This window comes from Trichomycterus rosablanca, chromosome 5 (assembly GCF_030014385.1).
Source record: "Trichomycterus rosablanca isolate fTriRos1 chromosome 5, fTriRos1.hap1, whole genome shotgun sequence".
Taxonomy (NCBI): domain Eukaryota; kingdom Metazoa; phylum Chordata; class Actinopteri; order Siluriformes; family Trichomycteridae; genus Trichomycterus; species Trichomycterus rosablanca.
Window position 1 is genome coordinate 22132315 of NC_085992.1, and position 23430 is coordinate 22155744.

The window sequence follows — 23430 nt, forward strand, 5'->3', positions numbered from 1 at the left end:
CAGCAACTCAATAAAGCCTTCTAATGATGTTAAGGGAAACCCCAAATAAGAAAACAGTACAGTAATATACAGTGTATCACAGAAGTGAGTACACCCCTCACATTTCTGCAGATATTTAAGTATATCTTTTCATGGGACAACACTGACAAAATGACACTTTGACACAATGAAAAGTAGTCTGTGTGCAGCTTATATAACAGTGTAAATTTATTCTTCCCTCAAAATAACTCAATATACAGCCATTAATGTCTAAACCACCGGCAACAAAAGTGAGTACACCCCTAAGAGACTACACCCCTAAATGTCCAAATTGAGCACTGCTTGTCATTTTCCCTCCAAAATGTCATGTGATTTGTTAGTGTTACTAGGTCTCAGGTGTGCATAGGGAGCAGGTGTGTTCAATTTAGTAGTACAGCTCTCACACTCTCTCATACTGGTCACTGAAAGTTCCAACATGGCACCTCATGGCAAAGAACTCTCTGAGGATCTTAAAAGACGAATTGTTGCGCTACATGAAGATGGCCAAGGCTTCAAGAAGATTGCCAACACCCTGAAACTGAGCTGCAGCACAGTGGCCAAGATCATCCAGCGTTTTAAAAGAGCAGGGTCCACTCAGAACAGACCTCGCGTTGGTCGTCCAAAGAAGCTGAGTGCACGTGCTCAGCGTCACATCCAACTGCTGTCTTTGAAAGATAGGCGCAGGAGTGCTGTCAGCATTGCTGCAGAGATTGAAAAGGTGGGGGGTCAGCCTGTCAGTGCTCAGACCATACGCCGCACACTACATCAAATTGGTCTGCATGGCTGTCACCCCAGAAGGAAGCCTCTTCTGAAGTCTCTACACAAGAAAGCCCTCAAACAGTTTGCTGAAGACATGTCAACAAAGGACATGGATTACTGGAACCATGTCCTATGGTCTGATGAGACCAAGATTAATTTGTTTGGTTCAGATGGTCTCAAGCATGTGTGGCGGCAATCAGGTGAGGAGTACAAAGATAAGTGTGTCATGCCTACAGTCAAGCATGGTGGTGGGAATGCCATGGTCTGGGGCTGCATGAGTGCAGCAGGTGTTGGGGAGTTACATTTCATTGAGGGACACATGAACTCCAATATGTACTGTGAAATACTGAAGCAGAGCATGATCCCCTCCCTCCGGAAACTGGGTCGCAGGGCAGTGTTCCAGCATGATAATGACCCCAAACACACCTCTAAGACGACCACTGCTTTATTGAAGAGGCTGAGGGTAAAGGTGATGGACTGGCCAAGCATGTCTCCAGACCTAAACCCAATAGAACATCTTTGGGGCATCCTCAAGCGGAAGGTGGAGGAGCGCAAAGTCTCGAATATCCGCCAGCTCCGTGATGTCATCATGGAGGAGTGGAAAAGCATTCCAGTGGCAACCTGTGAAGCTCTGGTAAACTCCATGCCCAGGAGAGTTAAGGCAGTTCTGGGAAATAATGGTGGCCACACAAAATATTGACACTTCAGGAACTTTCACTAAGGGGTGTACTCACTTTTGTTGCCGGTGGTTTAGACATTAATGGCTGTATATTGAGTTATTTTGAGGGAAGAATAAATTTACACTGTTATATAAGCTGCACACAGACTACTTTTCATTGTGTCAAAGTGTCATTTTGTCAGTGTTGTCCCATGAAAAGATATACTTAAATATCTGCAGAAATGTGAGGGGTGTACTCACTTTTGTGATACACTGTATATACAAAAATGTATGGGGAGAAAAAACAGTGTTTTTCTTTTATTTACTTTGACTATTATTTCATTTAATCCATCCCTGCACTTCAGGCCTGCACCACATTCCAAAAAAAGTTGGGATGGTAAAGCATTTACCACTTTGTATTGTTGCCATTACCTCTCACAACACTTAAAGGACATTTTGGCACTGAGGATATCAAGCATTCTTCCTGCAAACACTTCTTAGTGAAGTTGACTAGACAAAACATTAAATATCTTGGGTTAATACTGTCTGTAATGAAATAACAGTCAATGTAAATGTAAGAAACAATGCATTTTTCCCCGAACATTTTCCGTCCTGTCCCAAATTTTTCTGATTTGGGGTTGTACTTAGTATCAGTTGATGAGTTTACCACATAACTAAACCAATCCCGAACAAACTAATCCTACCACATTACAGAACACCCTAAATCACACAAAGCTTTACCTCTCCCTTTTGGTGCTAAGTCCCGAAAAAGCATGCTGTGTAAAAATTAAATAAACACAGTTCATAAGCACACGTGCCAGAGATTAGTCTATAACTACATCTGGAAAGCTGAGTAAAAGCCCATCACCACTAGGAAAAAGTCACACAGGAATAAAAAGAGATAGTGACACTTTTTTGACAGAACATGGTTAAAGTGAATCCCATCACCCCAGAGAAAAAGCAAGAAAGAGAGTTAATTCAGTATGAGGAAATAAAGCAAGAATCACTAGGAAGTGATTAACATAAAAACATGACATACTATTCCAGCTCGTCCAGACGTCGGTATCGCTGATCCTGCCTTAAAAAAAAAAATATTTTGAAAAAAAAAAAATGTGTGGGTGTAGAGAGTTCCAATCCATGATGTCAGACATTCTGAGGTAAAGGAAACCTTTACAGGCTCCAACATGTGGGGGAATTAATGTTGTAAGTCTAGAGTCACAGGAATTATGTCACTGTAAAGTAGATAACAGGTCGTTTTTTGTAAATGACACCGATATCAAAGCGTTCAGACACTTCTCCACTTGTTGGACACTTTTCTTATTTTCCTTTTACAGCATTTAGCAGACAGTTTTATCTAAATAAATTACAATTTTAGACTGAATACAGTGCAAGTGATTACGGGTTAGTAACTTTGCATGAGGGCCAAGTGGCAACTTGTCCATGGTGGGGCTTGAACCAGCAGCCTTATGATGACTGGTTTGGTACCTTAATCAATGAACTAGCACTGCATTTAATCATCAACTAATAAAGTTGTTGTTAGTGGACACTCCAACTTTCCTTTTGACCTGTAACATACATTATACAGTCAAAAGCATGGGTATGGGTATGAAAGTGGAGTTGGTTCCCCAATAATGGCAAAGCTTCCCATTAGATTTTGGAACATAACTGTAGGGCTTCACTTATGCTTTGACACAAAACATAATGACTAAGGTCAGGCACAGATGTTCAGGCCCTGTTTAGAGCCTGGGTAACAATCAAGGTTGCCTAAGTCATCCCAGAAATAACAAATACGATTGACTTCAGAGCATTGATGTTCAGGCATGGGTTAAAGTCTGGGTTTCCTAATTCATCCCAAACATAAACAGGAATGAGGTTGGGGCAAACCATTTCAAGTTGGAAGCACGGAGTTCTGTAAAAAAAACTATGTATGCTGTAGAATTAATATAACCATATACTGGAACTAGAAAGCCCAGTTCAACCTATCAAACATCCCCAGATATTCCTAATCCACCAAACATCACAGCTGAAACATTACAATCAGTTAAGTAAAGTTCTCTATTAATCCACCAGATGCATCTGTCTAGCAGAAGATAAAGAGGACAACTTATCATTTAATGACTTGAAATGATTGACAGTGCTGCTCACATTGTAATAATATTTAGGATAAGATGAGTTAATAGCATTTGTTATTACCTATCTGCATCTGAGACCAGTGCCAGACGTCCATAATCCCACGCTACTTTCCTCAGGATAGAGAAAACAAAGAGCAGTGTCTGGAGAAACACACACAAATACAAGAAGTGGCTAGGCTATGTAAAGGAACATGTTCACTTCAACAAAAAATAAAGGAATACAAAATGTATGAGTAGATCTTAATGTAATCCATTGAAATTAAGTTATTAACAAAGACATGCTAGTATAAATAATACTACCACAAAGAAAACCTTTATGGAACCTATGGAAACTTAGGGGTGTCAGACTCCAGTCCTGAAGACTCACTATATGGCCCAGTGTACATTATTTGACCCACCTAATATAGGACAGTAAGGGTTTATGTTCTGAGTAAGCAATCACAATTCTATTGAGACCCTGTCGGATCAGGACCTGAATTTGACACCCCTGCTTTAACCAATCAGTAGCTGATACATACCAGGAAGCACATAAAGTCAAGGGCAAGAACTGTGGGCACTCCTCCAAACGGGAGTCCCTGCAGTACAGTGCTGCGGATGCGCGCCGCAAAGCACCAGTACTTAGAGCTGTTGTTTGAAATGGAGCAGTTGTCCTGGCCTGAACAGGCATGGGTCTCGGTGAATTGACTCATCATCAACATGCCTTGCACCAGCTTCAGATACATTCTGCCCTTAGCACTGCTGCATTCTGCAGCTGAAGACTCGCACCACCTACAGATCACACAGGAAAGGAATGAGAGATGCATGTTAAAATGCACTGATCGGTAAGCAGAAGTGTATACATTGCATGAAATTCAAAAGTAAATCAGATATATTGAAGAAATAAACAAACCAGTAAGGTGGCTGTTTCTTGGTTAAAAAAAACCCCACACAAACACACACACAAGAAACGCCTTGTTAGACTTAAGACTGGAATGACTGGTTTGGACAAAACAAGAGAAAGAGAATAAGAGGAACGAGAGAAGTTAAACAAAGTAATGAGAATAAACTCAAAAATAAATTAAATCCAAAAAAGAACTCTTGACAGGTAACACATGGTCAACTCATTTGGGGTGGGTGTGTTTCCTGTAGTTGCTTATTAGTTTGCTCTCTTACCAACAGTCCCAGCACACATTCTCTGCTGGGACTGCAGTGTGTCTCAGGTGTGACTCATTACACAAAAGCACAAAAACAAAGCCAATGATTGGTGGCGTGACTGGTTCTCTCTCACATGTGGAGATTTGTGTGATGTGTACTGAGTAGTCTTATTGCCCCTGGATCTAATCCACGCTATCCCACACACACACACCAAGTATGTCATGACATCAGCCAACAAGAAGACCCAACAATAGACAATTAGAGGTCAGTCAGTTCAGCAGGCCTTTCCCGGCCCAACAATAGCAACTCTATACAATGGTAAAATTGACATTATTAACAGTATCTCTGTTTTAATTACATATTCTATGTGATTGAAAAAAAAAAAAAGGAAATTCTGATTAATATTCTCTCTCACTCTCACTTTCATATCCGCTTATCCAATTAGGGTCTAGCTGGAGCCTATACCAGCTTTCCAATGGGCACAAGGCACACAGTTACACCCTGGACAGGGCACCAGTTCATCGCAGGGCAGACACAAACACACACACCCATTCATCTATAGGGCAATTCAGTGTTCTCAATTAACCTGGCTGCATGTTTTTGGACTGTGGGAAAAAAAATGGACACAGGGAGAACATGCAAACTCTGCACAGAAAGGACCCGGACCGCCCCACCTGGGGATCGAACCCAGGACCACCTTGCTGTGAGGCGACAGCGCTACCCACCGAGCCACTGTGCCGCCCCGCTTAATAATCCGTTAAATAAAATAATATGGCCATGTAAAAACTTGTATCTGATTACATTTTAAATCGGAAAGTTTAAGTACATTCTGCGCATGTGCATTTGCATTATAGAGGAAGTTAACAAAATTTTACATTTTGTAAAACTTAAAATCTCAATTTGTCTATATGTAGTAGACAAAAGCAAAGCACAGACATGGCAGGAAAAAAACACTCACAATTTCACAAAACCTTGAACTGTTGTATTCAACTTTAAATTATAACCATGGCATTGTGGGGGAAAAAACATGGAGACTAGTGAGCTGTGAAATGTGGAGACCAGTTTTGCATTTTAGATAGCAAGTTTTATCCTGTAATTGCTTGTCAGGGCATTGTAGCTCTTTAATATAATTAAATTCATCCTTAGATTAACAAAGTTTAATTAAGTTTAAGTTAAGTTTAAAGAAGCCTCATTATTCTTAAGCTGGGTTTTTTTTTAAATCTTCCCACACCTCCAAATAAAGACCTTACCACAGCTGCATTGTTTGTTTGTTTTATTAAGATTGTAACGTCATGTTTCACTCCTTAGTTACATTCATGACAGGACAGGTAATTACTGGTTACACAAGATTTTGCAGTTCAGGTTCAGTATCAAACACCATCATGTGCAATTTTGTATCTCCAATTCACCTAACTTGCATGTCTTTGGAATGTGGGATGAAACCAGAGCACCTAGTGCAGGGTATAATGTTAATAGAGTTTATTATTTTGATTATGTTTATTATTTCGAGCTTGGTGCTCAGAAAACAATAAAGGAAGCAAATAAAGGAAGTGCAACACTTATCGTGTGAAAGCAGCCTTACTTTTTTTTTAATTTGCAGTTAGAAAGATAACCACCCTTCCCCCAAGGCCAACATAAACCATAAATGACACACACATTCTGATCCAAAATCAGACTCCTGTTTGTGAACCACTTCACCTTTTTACTCAGTAATTAAATCCAGCATTTTGAATCAACTAAGCATCAACATGATGCACCAAATAATGAGAGGTCAACATAGAAAAGCAGTTACCTTATTGGTTGTGGATGTAAATGCATGAGTAAAGTTAAACCAATTCAATTATTTTTACCTTTGCACAGAACTTTACCTCTCACAGCTGTTAAAGTCGCTTATTAGCTCAAATCCACACCATCAAGTGTGTCTGGGCCCTAAGTAAAAGATATTTTGGTAAAAGCTTTCTCTACATTTCAACAGCTTCCAATGAAGTGCATGTTCAGATGAAAAACTTTCTATGGCTAACAGTAACAGTATACTTAAAATCACACTTAAAATCTGCTAAAACAGTGCTCGGGTTGTACTATCTATTAGCAGTCTATTATTGCCCACTGAGGCCTGAATCTCTGCAGTGCTATCAGCTAGCCGGGCATCTACACAGACATGATTGGCTACGTCTGAGGTTGGCCAAAACTATTTGATGTGCCTAATGTTTTCTATAACATTAAACTATAAAATTCTTTATATCTTATGAACTTCTTGGAAAAAAAAGCTTTGGAAACTAGATACAGTGGTGCCTTGAAACTCGACATCAATTGTTTCTGGGACTGGTGTCGAATTTAGAAGAAGTTGAGTTTCAAGGTATTTTTTTCCCCCATAAGGATGGATGGGAAACCAGTTAATGTGTTCCATGGTCCAGTGAAAGCATTTGCTATATGCCGCAAAAATGTGTAATATAATCTAAATGTGTCTAGGTCACGGTTTAATGACTAAGACCTGCATTTACATTTAGGGCAGATTTTTGGACAGAGCTGATTTTATTCAAAGTGATACAGTTGTGATCAAATACAATGAAATTGCTCTAGTTCTGATTCAGCAGTGGACAGGTGTCAGCATGGGTACTGACCAATATGGGGCTACGCAGTCCCGCAAGCTGTAATGCGCTGTGTCTTGACAGCTTTCTGCTACAGTAGCTCTTCTGTGGGACCATATACGGCCTAGCCTTTGCTTCTCATGTGCATCAAAGAGCCTGAAGCACCCTTAATTCTGATGCTGGTTCACTGGTTGCACATCCTTAGACCATTTTTGGTAGGTACTAACCAATAGGTGCCTAGAACACCCTGCAAGACCTGCTGTTTTGGAGATGCCCTGACCCTGTCATCTAGTCATCACAATCTGGTGCTTGTTAAAGTCATTTGGATTCTTATGCTTGCCAATTTCTTCTGCTACAAATACATTAATTTCTAAAACTGACTGTTGCTGTGAGGGCTATAGCCCATAGGCCATGGTGTTGTATATGAATAAATGCTGCAAATATTATGTTTTAAAAATGTTTTAAAAAAAATAATTTATATTTTTATCAGCTGCTTCATTCACCAATCCATTGTTAAGCTTCGGGCACAAATGCACCCCAGATAGCAGTGATGGGTTGAAATAATAGACTGCTGCATCTCCCGAGTGACCTACATTTACACTTTCGGCATTTAGCAGATGTCTTTGTCCAACGCGACTTACAGTAGTGTTGACAGTAAACAGTTGAGGGTTAAGGGCCTTGCTCAAGGGTCCAACAGCAGCAACATGGCAGTGAGGGGGCTTAAACAAGCAAACTTTTGATTACTAGTCCAGTACCTCAACCACTAGGCTACAACATTCCTAAATTTTAAAATCTTTTTTTAATAAAATAAGCCAGCTAATTAAATAAATAATTGACAGATGAATCAAATATTTAAAAAAAATGCTACTTGCAAATACTTAAATAAATGTACTTTTCACTGACTAAGTTCTGGTTAAGATTAAAGAATATTGGATTGTCAATAGAAACTATGTCCTAAATACACGTTTTATTGCTGCATCCACTCAGTAGAATTTTTTAGTACAGTTCATGCTGAGTCAGATATACAAACACATCTAAGACATCAGAGGAACATCTGATGATTCAGATGGAGCAGGAAAAAATACCAACTGGTCAGAAAAAAAGACCAAAGTAATCAATAATTTACTCTACAGTGACTCCAAGATAACATTCCAAGTCTAATAAGCCACACACAGAGAAATTAAGAGCAAACAATTTAACAAAAGCCAAAAGCCCTGTTCAGGGTACTTCTGCCTTTTGAATGAAATTATTAGAATAGGCTAGTTATTAATATTGTAATAAAATGAGGAAAACATGTTAATTTGGTGTTCCTAAGCGTCTGAGTTTTAACACTTAGAAAGTATACCCTGGTATAAAACTCTTTTAGCTAGTTAATGTAATAGAGTGTGCTTGGTGTGGTTGTATTTCATTCTTCAAGCTTGGTCAATTGCCAACACTGCAGTTTATCAGTATAAGTTCTCTGCAGCTCTTTATGTAGATTTTTACACAATACAGCACACATAGATGAAAGGGCAAAGTAACTAGCTGATGTTTTGCATTTGCTTCAGTCAAAGTAAAGGACTGTTTGAATTGAATTAACAAACATAAATGGATTGGATAGCAAAAAACAAGCTCAAGAAAGGGTTTAGCGCAGTGCTCTAATGCTCTAGATGCAAACCGGGCACCTACTCACAGACATGAGTGGCTGTGCCTGTATGGGAGGGGAAAGGTGGGAAATTCATAGCCGTAGTACAGCCTCTTCAGTCTGGTAAAGGTGCCTGCCCTAGTAATGGATGATCTGGAGAGCTTAACGTGTCTTATTAAACATAATGCAGTCTGAGACTATTTATTATTAATTTATTTATTTATTAGGATTTTACTGTCATGTTTTACACAATTTGGTTACATTAATGACAGAACGGGTAGTTACTTGTTAGACAAGATTCATCAGTTTACAAGTGTAATGTCAAACACAGTCATGAACAATATAGTATCTCACTTGCATGTCTTTGGACTGTGGGAGAAAACCGGAGCTCTCAGAGGAAACTCACGCAGACATGGGGAGAACACGCAAACTCCACACAGAAAGAACCTGGACAGAAACTATTTTATCCCTGTATTATTACAGTGCACAATAACCTGGTAATAGATTATTGCCAGAATAAGATGTCTTACAGTAATACAAATTCCATTTCCAGAAAAGTTGGAATTAGAAAGAAGTATTTGTGATTTGTTAATTCTCTTGAATCTTTAATTAACTAACAAAAGTAAAAAGAAAACATTTCCAATGTTTTTACTGATCATTTGTACACATGAACAAAAGTAGAATTTGGTATCTGCAAAACAGTCTAAAACATTGGGGTCGAGACAAAATTGAGGAATTTTGAAACATTCCTCAATAAGCAGGTTTGTTTGTTTATTAGGATTTTAACGTCATGTTTTACACTTTGGTTACATTCATGACAGGAACGCTAGTTACTCATTACACAAGATTCATCAGTTCACAAGGCTATATCGAACACAGTCATGGACAATTTTGCGTCTCCAATTCACCTCACTTGCATGTCTTTGGAAAGTAGGAGGAAACCGGAGCACCCGAAGGAAACCCACACAGAAAGGACCTGGACCGCCCCACCTAAGGATCGAACCCAGGACCTTCTTGCTGTGAGGCGAAAGTGCTACCCACTCAATAAGCAGGCCACAATAAGCAGGTAAAATAGTAAAAGATGAGAGAATCATGATTGGGTATATGTGTCTCATATCAAGCAAGGATGGACAAAAAAATCCACTTGCAAAACTGCAACAATTAAGGTCCTCATCTGCCAAACTATTAAAGTCTCATTAATAGAAAAGGTGATGGAACACAGTGCTAAACATGCCTCTGTCCCAACTTTTTTGGAGTGTATTACAGGTATCAGATTCTAACTGTGTTTTATTTACAAATATAATGAAGTTGGTCAGTGAAAACACTGGAAATTTTCCCTTCTACTTGTCAGTTAAATAAAATGCAACAGAATTAACAAAGAATTTTTGATTACCTTTTTATTGCATTTTTACAGAACATCCAAACTTTTATAGAACTGCATTTTGTAAATGACCAGTTTCCTTTAACTTCTTACAGTTCAATAAAATCTCTTAATTTCAATCAACGTTTAGGGACAATTACTGCATGTAAGACATTTGGAGGGGGATAAGAAGTAGGTCTATGTTTTAGTAAAGCTCTGTAAAAAACTTTTCACATCAAACATATATTTTTGCCTTTATCTCCCAATCTAGTCATATCTAATTAGATATATCCCTACAGCAGACCCCTACCCTGACCAAGGAGGGCTGTCCCTAACGCATGCCATAGCATCGCATATGGAAAGTCATGTTCTGATCTCCATTTTTCACAATTTCTCAAGATCTCAGGGGTGGGGGCTAGTGCATTTAACAGTTCAAATCAAGCTTTAGCTGTGGGAAATGAATAGAAATGACATTTTGACTTGACAATTATACGTAAATCCTAGACATCCCTATGTGGAATAAAAATGGTTAGAACTGCAACAAACATGAGTAAAGTTCTTTTTTAAATTCAAAAGCTTATTTTTAAGCCTGATTTCACTTTAGTTTAGCTGACACACCTTCACAAGCCACACTAAATTATTGCCATATTTAAGGTGGAGTTTTTACTTCAATATTGTCTTTATCACATATTCAGCATTATCACAGCTTGAATACATTGTTAGCAAAAATCTACATTCTGCAAAAATGTAAATAAAATTGCACCATTCAGGGCTCTAGAGTGCGACCAATTTGGTCACACATGCGACCTAATTTCTCAATGGTGCGACTAAAAAAAAATCTGAGGTCGCACCGGTACGACCAGCCGTTCAAGGGAAAAAAAAGTCTCCGCTACTCTGAAAGTCTCCCTGTGGTACAACAGACACACATCAGGCCCAAATCATGGTCTAAACCAATCAGAGACAGTGAAGGGCGGGACAATATTGTAGCGGCGATATGTGAGCGACATTCAGCTCAGCCAATCAGAATGCAGCACCAGGTTTATACATGTGCGTTTCGACGTTCAGTTGGTTTAGTTTTGTATATGAGACTCGCCGGACAGTCCCAGCATTAAAGTTCGGTTTCTGGAGCTAGACAGTGAAGTCTACCTTGTCGTGTGCTTTTATTCCCACACCTCCATCACCACACAGCAAGAGACCTGTAACATCCCGGACAGTGGTGAGCCGACCCTCTAGTAGCAATAGGCTAATGCTAGCGGTAAAGTGCGGCGATAGCGAAAGTAAAAACACCACAATATTTTCGTTAAGTACAATATAAAAATAACTAAAAGACAGTGAAATATTAGAATAAGTGTACCGCAGTAAGTGCACCGCAAGTGATTTTGGGAATCTGTGTAAAAGATCCAGTAAAGCCGATAATATAATGCACTGTATTTAAGATTACACTCTAACACTCTAGAGCCCCATACACACACACACACACACACACACACACACACACAAATATACAGTTAAGGTCAAAATTATTAGCCCCCCTTATGAAATCAAATAAAACCTTTATCCTTCCAATGACATGGGCCATAACCTTAAGTGTTTATAGTTTGTGTGCGTCCACAAGATCAAAGACAACATCTGCATAAGGTCAAATGAACATTTTTATTGGTTTGCTGAACTGAAACAAGAAAAAAGCAAAAAATGCAATGGTCAAAATTATTAGCCCTCTAACAACTAATAGTCAATAGTGTAGCCTTTCTGATCCAAAACTGACAACAACCTCTTCTGATAATTCGGATTGAAATCAGGGCTCTGGGAGGGCCACTCCAGAACCTTGATTTTGGTGTCTTTCAAAAAGTTTTTGACTAACTTTGATGTATGCTTCGGGTCATTGTCTTGTTGGAAGACCCAGCGACGACCTAACCCTAGACTGGCAGCAGATGTCTTGATGTTATTCTTCAAAATATCCACATAATCCTCTTTTTTCATGGTCCCATGCACCCGAACAAGGTTTCCTGTCCCTGAAGCAGCAAAACAGCCCCACAGCATTATGCTTCCACCGGCATGCTTCACTGTGGGGACAGTATTTTTAGGGTTGAAGGCCTCGCCCTTCCTACGCAAACAAAAGCAGCATCCATATGCCCAAACAGCTCAAGTTTGGTTTCATCAGACCAAAGGACAGACTTCCAAAACTCACCCTTATGTTTCAGATTGTCTCTGGCAAAGTTCAGTCGGGCTTTGGTGTGCCGCTGTGAGAGCAACTGGGTTTTTCTTGGACGATGACCACGAAGTCCACCACGATGAAGAGCCCTCACAACAGTCTTGCATGAAACATCAAGTCCAGAGGAAGCCAACTCAGCAACAATCATCTTTGCAGAGGTCCGGGGATTCTTGTTGACATCTCTGATTATTTTTTGCTGCAAAGTTTTGGAAATCTTGTGTTTTCGACCACGGCCAGGTTTATTTTTAACAGACTTTGTTTCTTTGTGCTTTGCGATGATGAAACGCACAGCTGTTCTAGAAACCATGAAATGCTTGGAAATGGCAGTTTATCCGTCCCCCTGAAGATGAAGGTCCACTGTCTTCTGTCTGAGGTCCAGACTGATTTCTTTGCTTTTTGGCATGATGATATTGCTTCTTACAAAGATTATTGAGCAACCCTTGAGTATCCCTTTCATTCAAGCAGTCAAATGATACTAACTCTGCTTCTTGGATTCACTTAAATAAGGTTCAGTGCTAATTGATTGCTCAGGTGTGTTTTCAAACCTATTTGACTGCTCATGTGTGGTTTCAAACCCAGTTCATTTGTTTTGAAAGCACAAAATCACATGGGGGCTAATAATTTTGACCATCTCAGTTTTCACCAGATTTTTCATAAAGAAATCTTGAATATTTATTTTACATTCTAAAGTGTACCAAAATGGGGCCATATCATTGATGAATGATTTACTATATGAAATTTTATGAATATTGCAAACATTGGGCAGTATTTTAGGGAAATATTTAAAATTTCCTAGGGGGCTAATAATTTTGACCTTAACTGTATATATACATATAATTTTAAATATACACACACATATAAATAGATAGACACACATACATACACACATTTACTCTATTATTATTGTTATAATTTTTATAATAGTGTACTATAATTAGACTATAATACTATAATTAACTGTAAAGACCATGGGAAGACCATGGCCGGCAATAGTGTATTTGAGACTGGTTCTAATACATTTCGAATTGAAAGGCTGAAAAGCACAATGCATCTATAAAACACATTACGTGCCCCAATAAATGCACTGCCCAAGTGTCCCCTTGCCCAAGTGTCCCCTCTCCCCACTGCCCTTCAGCGGCAGGCAGCAGCAAACAGATCATCAGACGAGGCCATGTTGACCATATTGTTAGTTAATCATTTACAAGTCAATATTGCCTATATGGACAGCGAAAAAAAAGTGAACCTGTAAAACTGCGGTGTTAAATGCGATGCGGTCGAAAATTAGGGTGCACCTAACTTTTGTGCTGGTGCACCTAAGAAAAAAAGTTAGGCGCACCAGTGCAACCAGTGCAAAAAGTTAGTCTAGAGCCCTGCCATTGCATGAAGTGTCAAGCGCCAAAAATGCTAAACCACATGAACAACTAATTATTAAAGGCATTTATACAAGTTTACCAAAGATAGAACCACACTGTAGTTTAGGTGAATAAACATATCCACCCTGGAACAGTCAACAAGAGAGAACTGTTTTTTTCCTCAGTAACAAGCAAATACCTAGTGTAATTAGAGAAGAAGAAGAAAAAAACAGTTTAAAAATAAATTCTGCACTGGGAGGTGGAACAAAAATGTATTACAGACAGACAGGCATGGTTATTCACTTAAACACTAGCACTTTGTAAACACATTTACTCATCTTGGATTTTTAAGGGGTTTTTTTGGATTTTTTTTTTAAGAAAGAAAAGGAACATTTTGTTCCTCACTGCCTGTTTACGCCTTATGGTTATTACCGGGAACCAGAGTAAATTTGATATACTGGCAAATGTCCGAAAACTGTTTTATTGCTGGAATTGATGAAGTCCAGATATCACTTAAAATATAAAGTGACTTAAAAAAGAAAAAAATACTTTCTTCTTTCTTGCTTTCTTTCTGTCTGTCAATCAGTCAGTCAGTTGCTCCTGTATTTTGGGGTCGCCACAGTGGATCGTTCTGGTCTGTATACCTGATCTGGCACAGTTTCTAGGCCGGAAGCCTATCCTGACGCACCTTCCTTGTTTTATCTGGAAATGGGTACAGCACTGTCAGTGCACCTTCCAATGGCTAGGCTGTTTGGCAATCCTCCCAGACATAACCAATCAGGCCTGTGTAAGTGCCCAACTGGATGACAAATATATTGTAGCATATTTGTTCCTTTATTTTTACTTATCTTCTAATGAACAAAAGAAAATCTATGAACATTGAAAATAAAAATAAAAAATAAATAATAAATTAACTTAAAATCATAAATACCAACTAGCCCTGTGTGAAAAAAATCCTGTGTCACTTAGTCAACCAGTAAACCAATAAAAGGAATAATTAGATATAATTAAACTACGCACTTACAGGTTTAATTATTGCCAGAACTGTTATATTTTATCTTCCATACAATGAAAGTATGGAAAAAGGCTAAAGGTCTTGAAAAGCAGCACAATATGTGAAAGAAAAGAAAAGATTATTCAAATCAGTCTGGAAATAGTTATAAAGTCATTTCTAAGGCTCTGCGTCTTCAGCAATCAACAGTAAAGCATCTCTAAATGAAAATATAAATCAATGGTAAAGCTTTCCAAAAGTGGCCCATTAAATATGGTTGTGGAAAGTGATGGTGCAAGGATGCTTTGCTGCTAAATTCTACTCTACACAACTAAATGTAAAGGATAAATGATCCATCATAATTAGTGAACTAAGGCTCAAGCACAATTGGGTTATGGAACAATGTGGAGCACACAAGCAAGTCCATACTTTATTGACTCATATGTTGTGGCCACAACTTAGACAGACCATTTGTATTTAAAAGCCCCCCAATGTTGCTAAATGAAAGAGTAGGCCAAAATTTCTTAATCCATTTCCGGCTGCATCCTCCAGTATGCTTTGGGTCGTTGTCCTGCCAGAATACCCATGGCCTCAGACAGAGAACCAGCTTTCTGACACTTGGCCCTACGTTGCACACAGACCCCATAACATCAGTGAGCCTCCACCATGCTTGACAGTAGGAACTGTGTTCTTTCCTTTAAAGGCCCCATTTTGTTTTCTGTAAAGGGTACGTTAATGAGTCTTTCCAATAAACTCTATTAGTGCTCATCTGACCATAGAACATTCTTTTAGAAGGACTGTGGCTTCCTCAGGTCAGTTTTGGCAAACTTAAGCCTGGCTTTTGTATGTCTTTGTGTCAGCAGTGGTGTCCTCCTGGGTCTCCTACAACAGCTTCTGCTTTCATTCAGATGAGGACGGATGGTGTGGGCTGGCACTATTATACCTCATGTCAACAGGTCAGATTGAATTTGTCTGGAGGTTAAGTAAGGTTCTTTGACTATTCCTTTATTGCAATCTTCCATTGATTCTAGGGAGGGCAGCCACAGTGCCATGACATTTAAACTTCTTAATAAAAGGACACAGGAACATCAAGTTCTCTGGAGAAGGACTTGTAGCATTGAGATTGTCTATGCTTTTGCACAATTTTGGTTTTCACATCCTCTTACAATTCTTTGATCTTCTTTCTATTTTTGTGCTTAGTGTATTACATGCAGGGAATCAACTATCGTCCATTTACACTGGTTGCAAGTGTGACTGTATATTTCCAGCACCTGCTACTTGCCACCTGTAAGTAGTTACTGTTGTCCAGTCCAGTTATGAAGTTCTGTGTGGAATTTCTATCAAAACAGTGATTTTGTGTTATTACAATGCAAATAACAGAAATAGACATATAAAGAAGAAACCATTTGTAACTGCAACAATGTTCTGGGTAAAATGATGCATTTTCTGATTAACTGAAAGAACTGTAGATCTCCAGTTAATGAAAGCATTTGGCTGCTGTTGTTAAATGGTGGCACAACCAGTTTCTGAGCTTTAGTTACTGAGTAAGGGCAATTACTTTTTAGACTGGTCTAGTCAGTGTTAAACTTTTTTGCTCTCGATAGATGAAAAGTGCCACATTTCACGGTAGTCACTCATAAATTAAACGATAGTGTTTTTTACACCCCCCTCCTCCTCTGCGTCCACAGAATTGGTTGGGAGTTTTCCAAACTCAGTTACCGGAGTCGTGTTTTTAGCTGTTCATCTTAGACATTTTGACTAAGCGATTGCTAAATGAATTGCTGTAGGATTGCTAGCACCACCTCATAGTCCAAATTAATAACATTAAATGAAAAACATTAACTCACTAAACACAAACCTTACATTTTAAATTTCACAGCAAATTGCATATTACACGGGCAAAGACCCATTCCATGGTCTGTGATGTGATTTTCATGGCTGTGAATTAGGTAAGGCCTTAAGTATAGCACAGCATACAGCATTCCCAGAACTTTTTATTGAAATTTTTATTTAACTTGTAGTGTTTGTGTGTGGGTTTGCTTGGCTCAATAGCTTGATCTTTGAACCCTGTTGAGTGCACTTTACATTTCATATTGATTAAGTGGCACATCGACCGCTGCTTCTTATCTGACTGCTGCTGGATTCTCTAACATGAGAAAGAGCAACAAACCGATTTGTCTAAAATAAAGTGCACAAGCATGCCTATTTTCTGGCTACTGTTTATGTCATATGTATACCATGTTATTATATTAAAGACATTTACACGCTGTCGGAGTTGTCTGGGCTCTAAATATGGCTCTAACAGAACTAAAACATTTTGAGCATATATGCATTTTAATTAGGTAATGTTGAGGTGCTTTGGTGGCACAGTATGCTAGCCCATCACCACGGATACCATAAAGTTAAGTATCCGTGATGCTACCGGTCTAGTTAGATGCTTGCTGTCTGGAGCAAAAGATCTGGTCCACTAAAAAATATCAAAATTAAAGGTTTTGGAGTGACCCAGTCAAAAACCACAACACAACAGTATATTATAGTGTAGTCCAGACAGCACACGAACAGTGGAGAAATACTTGAGTATAGTGTATTCCTCTGTATATGTTCTGGTTCTATATTTATTTTTACTTTATTAGGATTTTAACGTCATGTTAATGTTACATGTATGGCCTGACACGCATTACTGGTTACTCAAGATTCATCAGTTTAAGTTTTTAAGTCAAACACAGTCGCAGACAATTTTGTATCTCCAATTCACCTAACTTGCATGTCTTTGGACTGTGGGAGGAAACCGGAGCTCCCGGAGGAAACCCACACAGAGACAGAGAGAACATGCAAACTCCACACAGAGAGAACCCAGGCCACTCCACCTGGAAATCGAGCCACCATGCCACCTTTTCCAGCGCTATCTGGTAAAAAGCATCCTGGGCTAGAATAACGGCCGTGCTGAGCTAGAATGTTTGACTGTACAACACCCTATCATCCCACACTTGAACAATCATGCCTTTTTATTGTATTTAATCTATGTAAAGTAACCAATATTATAATACAATAATTCTCATGCCACTTACACCACCCCCACACTGGCAAGGAGAGCCGAGACACACCCTTCAACAACCGTTAAGTCACCTGTCAGCAGCTCAGAGTCCCACAGAGAATCTTACTGCATACAGAGAGCCACACTAGGCACTCTGGAAATCCGGGCTTTCACTGTGGTTTGCTGCAGTATCAGACCCAAAGAAATGACTGTTACCTTTTTCCAAAAACTCTCATCTCTTATTAAAAATTCTTTTAATAATGGCATAGTTTGCTGCTTGGTACTTTTTATTATATTTTATTCTACAGTACTTCTAGTAGGGTGTCACTGAGGTCATGTTTAGATTCAAGCAGTAATTAAGCCTAGGTATAACTAGTATAATTAAAAAAAATTGTCATTAAAAATGGTTAAATAGTTAACTATGTAAATATGGCACTTTTTATACAGGGTCAAGTGGTGTTACATAACTTTTAAGAAATAAAATCATTATCTAAGTATGTCCGAATTAGAAGTGCTCTGGATCATGGTGAATACTTTTTATATGTCAGACTTTCAAGGTTGCTTTAATATGATAGAAATTTTTTGCTTTGCTCACAGCGAAACTAGTCACATATTGCCACTTACTGGGACATTTAAGTTTTTCACATGATTTGTGGCAAAACCTCTTACTGCTGGCTGTGTCATGGAGTAGAGCAGTGGCAAAATAGGTGGCACCGCCTCACTCTATAGGAAACAATGGCACAGTCAGCGCAAAAGTGGTTTTGATGTGTATGTGAATGACATAAAAAAATTCTGAATATTAATTCTGCAGGTTCTACTGTAAAGATGTAGTCACTGGTTAGACTATAGTTCACTCAGCAATGACAGAGAGCAAGGAGAAAAATATTAAACATTACTTAAATAAAAACAAAGCCTACAACATATCTGTCAATCTTCTTCTTCTTTCGGCTTTTCCCTTTTCACTACAACTGGTTTAATAGTTTAATAATTAAAAATGTTAATGGAGCCAAAAATCCCTGGACATGTGCTTAATGTCTGCTTGTGGTAATTTGCGAAGCCCTTTTTCTAAACGAGCTGAATTATTGCTTATAGTTCTATTTTTACAAGCTGTCTATAATAATAATTTTAGTTTAGTTCCACCTAACATGTTACCCTTCAAATGAAGAGCCACATTTTGCATTCATGTGTGCAGAGAAATCTGTAACATCCGTTTTTTTTTTTTTTTACTTTAATGTAACAAAACATCTCTGCACACATTAATGCAAAAATGCCATGTTATTTGAAGGGTAAGGTGGTAAGCAAAAGGACATAAGACTTGCATAACACAACAATCTAAACACAAACAAAAACGTTTATCCTTTAAATAGTTATCCCTGACTGTTAAGAAGACATAAACGACTGATCTGTCCTCGACTGAAACGACTGAAGTAATTCAAGCAGTCAGTGCTAGAAACGGGTATAAACCCGGGACAAATGCATGTCAGAGATATGATTAGTAAAGTCATACTTGGAGCTGGTCAGGGATGCATATGGATAAATATGGCCTTTTTGTGTCTAATTAAAAACTTTTGATTTTGATAGAGGGCTGTTTGATGTTCATCTTAAAGTGACACTGGACTATGTTTGTCTAGAATTGACAGTCAAAAAATCTATTTGTATGTGATTAATGACTGAACAGGGATGATGTTAATATCATGTCTACACAGAGTATATACGCAATAAATGTTTAAATACCTATACCAATCTAGTTTCTTTGACACTAAATATTGATAAATAAAATCTTCTTAGAACAATGGAACCAGGGATGCTCTGTAGGATGCTCACAGTAAAGTGAGGCCCAATCACCTCTCAGTAGCACCTCAATCTTCTTCTTCTTGTTCCTCAGCCTTTGTCCTGTTTTTCAGTTACGGGGTCGGCATTTACGGCTTCTTCCCGTTATGGGTCGCCGGTGGGATTTGGCACAGTTTTACGCCGGATGCCCTTCCTGACACAACCCTCCCTATTTATCCGGGCTTGGGACCGGCACTACAATGCACTGGTTTGTGCATCTAGTGGCTAGGTATCTATAGGACAATTCAGTGTTTCCAATTAGCCTGGTGGCATGTTTTTGGACTGTGGGAGGAAACCGGAGCACCCGGAGGAAACCCACGCGGACACGGGGAAAACATGCAAACTGCACACAGAAAGGACCCGGACTGCCGCACCTGGTTATTAAACCCAGGACCTTCTTGCTGTGAGACGACAGTGCTACCCACTAAGCCACCGTGCCGCCCTCTTAGTAGCACCTCATGCAATGATACTAATACAACACATTAGCAGTAGTAAATGAGCATTAAAACTTCGTCACACTTATCAAATACACAGATAAACTGGTATATCATAATGTTATTGTTTCTGATACAGATTATCAGCTCCTGTCACTGTGGGGAGGTTGGTACTCTTTATTAGTAAATTCAGTTAGTTAGTCAGTATCTGTTCAGCTCATTAGTCAGAGTGTCAGACTGTGGGAGGAAACCGGAGCTCCCCATTCTTATTTGGATGCTCAGATAAGGATATAAAACTCTGAGCTGATACAGTGGGGTCAAAAAGTATTTAGTCAGCCACTGATTGTGCAGATTCTCCTACTTAGAAAGATGAGAGAGGTCTGTAATTTTCATCATAGGTACACTAACTATGAGAGACAAAATGAATTTTTTTTCCCTGAAAATCCAGGAAATCACATTGTAGGATTTTTAAAGAATTTATTTGTAAATTATGGTGGAAAATAAGTATTTGGTCAATAACAAAAGTTCAACTCAATACTTTGTAACATAACCTTTGTTGGCAATGACAGAGGTCAAACGTTTCCTGTGTTACTGATGGTCCCTTTGTTACTTTGGTCCCAGCTCTCTGCAGGTCATTCATCAGGTCCCTCCGTGTAGTTCTGGGATTTTTGCTCACAGTTTTCATGATCATTTTGACCCCACGGGATGAGATCTTGCGTGGGGCCCCAGATCGAGGGAGATTATCAATGGTCTTGTATGTCTTCCATTTTCTTACAATTGCTCCCACAGTTGATTTATTCACACCAACCTGCTTGCCTATTGTAGATTCACTCTTTCCAGCCTGGTGCAGGTCTACAATTTTCTTCCTGGTGTCCTTCGACAGCTCTTTGGTCTTGGCCATGGTTGAGTTTGGAGTCTGACTGTTTAAGGCTGTGGACAGGTGTATTTTATACAGATAACGAGGTCAAACAGGTGCCATTAATACAGGTAACGAATGGAGGACAGAAGAGCTTTATAAAGAAGAATTTACAGGTCTGTGAGAGCCAAAAATCTTGCTTGTTTGTGGGTGACCAAATAAAGCAATAAGCCACGAGAGGCCGTACGTTACTGTGATTTTAGCACGGGGATGACGTTTTTGGCACGACGCGAAGCGGAGTGCCTAAAACTTCTTTCCCCGTGCTAAAATCATAGCAGTAACACACGGTCTTGAGTGGCTTATTGCTTTTATAAAACGGCGGTCAACATAAAATATAATAAATACAACAATGTTTAATCATAAATGTATTTATTGTGTATAAACTTACAATAAAGCATTCTTCCGCGACACAAGGTAATCCGATTAACAGTGTTGCTAGGCAACGTGAGGGCGAAAATAACATTAACTTTCTCTATTCAGTGGCGTATTAATATGGGATGATGTGAGGTGGTCCTAGGTGTGAGTTTATCGGGGATTTTACAATGGCTTCGAACGCGGCTCAGCCAATCAGATTTTAGGACCGGAACTATCCGTTTTATAATACTTATTTTCCACCATAATTTACAAATAAATTCTTTAAAAATCCTACAATGTGATTTCCTGGATTTTTTTTCTCATTTTGTCTCTCATAGTTGAAGTGTACCCATGATGAAAATTACAGACCTCTCTCATCTTTCTAAGTAGGAGAACTTGCACAATCAGTGGCTGACTAAATACTTTTTGACCCCACTGTAGATAGATAGATAGATAGATAGAAAGATAGATAGATAGATAGATAGATAGATAGATAGATAGATAGATAGATAGATAGATAGATCCTTTATTATGCTAGCTAACAGCTAAATGACACTTCATGAATGGGGCTGAAACCAAAAAATGAAAAGCTTACAGCACTCAGTATTCCCAGGCGGTCTCCCATCTAGGTACTGACTGAGCCCAACCCTGCTTGGCTTCTGAGATCGGACGAGATCAGGCGTTCCCAAGGTGGTTTGGCCGTAAGCGAAAGAAGCTGGATTTAAAGGCCGGTTATAGCTAGTCAGCCAGCTATCTGAGTGCTAGCCAACTATCTGGGCTGGAATTACATTGGAAGGCCTTTCATAGATAGCTAGCTAGCTAGCTAGCTAGCTAGCTAGCTAGCTAGATAGATAGATAGATAGATAGATAGATAGATAGATAGATAGATAGATAGATAGATAGATAGAGTGGGGCCAAAAAGTATTTAGTCAGCCACTGATTGTGCAAGTTCTCCTACTTAGAAAGATGAGAGAGGTCTGTAATTTTCATCATAGGTACACTTCAACTATGAGAGACAAAATGAGAAAAAAAAATCCAGGAAATCACATTGTAGGATTTTTAAAGAATTTATTTGTAAATTATGGTGGAAAATAAGTATTTGGTCAATAACAAAAGTTCAGCTCAATACTTTGTAACATAACTTTTGTTGGCAATGACAGAGGTGAAACGTTTCCTGTAAGTCTTCACCAGGTTTGCACACACTGTAGCTGGTATTTTGGCCCATTCCTCCATGCAGATCTCCTCTAGAGCAGTGATGTTTTGGGGCTGTCGCTGGGCAACACGGACTCCACAAATTTTTTATGGGGTTGAGGTCTGGAGACTGGCTAGGCCACTCCAGGACCTTAAAAATGCTTTTTACGCAGCCACTCCTTCGTTGCCCGAGCGGTGTGTTTGGGATCATTGTCATGCTGGAAGACCCAGCCACGTTCCATCTTCAATGCTCTCACTGATGGAAGGAGGTTTTGGCTTAAAATCTCACGATACATGGCCCCGTTCATTCTTCCCTTAACACGGATCAGTCTTCCTGTCCCCTTTGCAGAAAAACAGCCCCAAAGCATGATGTTTCCACCCCCATGCTTCACAGTAGGTATGGTGTTCTTGGGTTCTTCTTCTTCCTCCAAACACGACGAGTTGAGTTTTTACCAAAAAGTTCCATTTTGGTTTCATCTGACCACATGATATTCTCCCAATCCTCTTCTGGATCATCCATAAGCTCTCTGGCAAACTTCAGACGGGCCTGGACATGTACTGGCTTAAGCAGGGGGACACGCCTGGCACTGCAGGATTTGAGTCCCTCTCGGCGTAGTGTGTTACTGATGGTAGCCTTTGTTACTTTGGTCCCAGCTCTCTGCAGTTCATTCATCAGGTCCCTCCGTGTAGTTCTGGGATTTTTGCTCACCGTTCTCATGATCATTTTGACCCTACGGGATGAGATCTTGACCCCAAGGGAGATTATCAATGGTCTTGTATGTCTTCCATTTTCTTACAATTGCTCCCACAGTTGATTTATTCACACCAACCTGCTTGCCTATT

The 23430-nt window shown here is 39.2% G+C and overlaps 1 protein-coding gene and 1 non-coding gene across 4 annotated transcripts in view; both read right to left on the reverse strand.

Moving 5' to 3' along the window:
* tmem63ba (transmembrane protein 63Ba) overlaps positions 1–23430 on the reverse strand; it is a 50693-nt gene that overhangs the window by 22050 nt on the left and 5213 nt on the right. For 2 of the 3 annotated variants that reach the window (XM_062995863.1, XM_062995862.1), the window contains exons 2-4: positions 4086–4335; positions 3629–3708; positions 2475–2513 (exon numbers count right to left, since the gene is read on the reverse strand). In XM_062995863.1, the coding sequence (XP_062851933.1) occupies positions 2475–2513; positions 3629–3708; positions 4086–4289 (323 nt within the window). In that variant the 5' untranslated portion in view covers positions 4290–4335. The remainder of the gene's footprint in view (positions 1–2474; positions 2514–3628; positions 3709–4085; positions 4336–23430) is intronic. The other variant, XM_062995864.1, reaches the window with a different exon arrangement.
* Positions 21985–22103, reverse strand: LOC134315705 (5S ribosomal RNA). The gene has a single exon (XR_010012768.1). It is a non-coding gene; the product is annotated as a 5S ribosomal RNA (ribosomal RNA).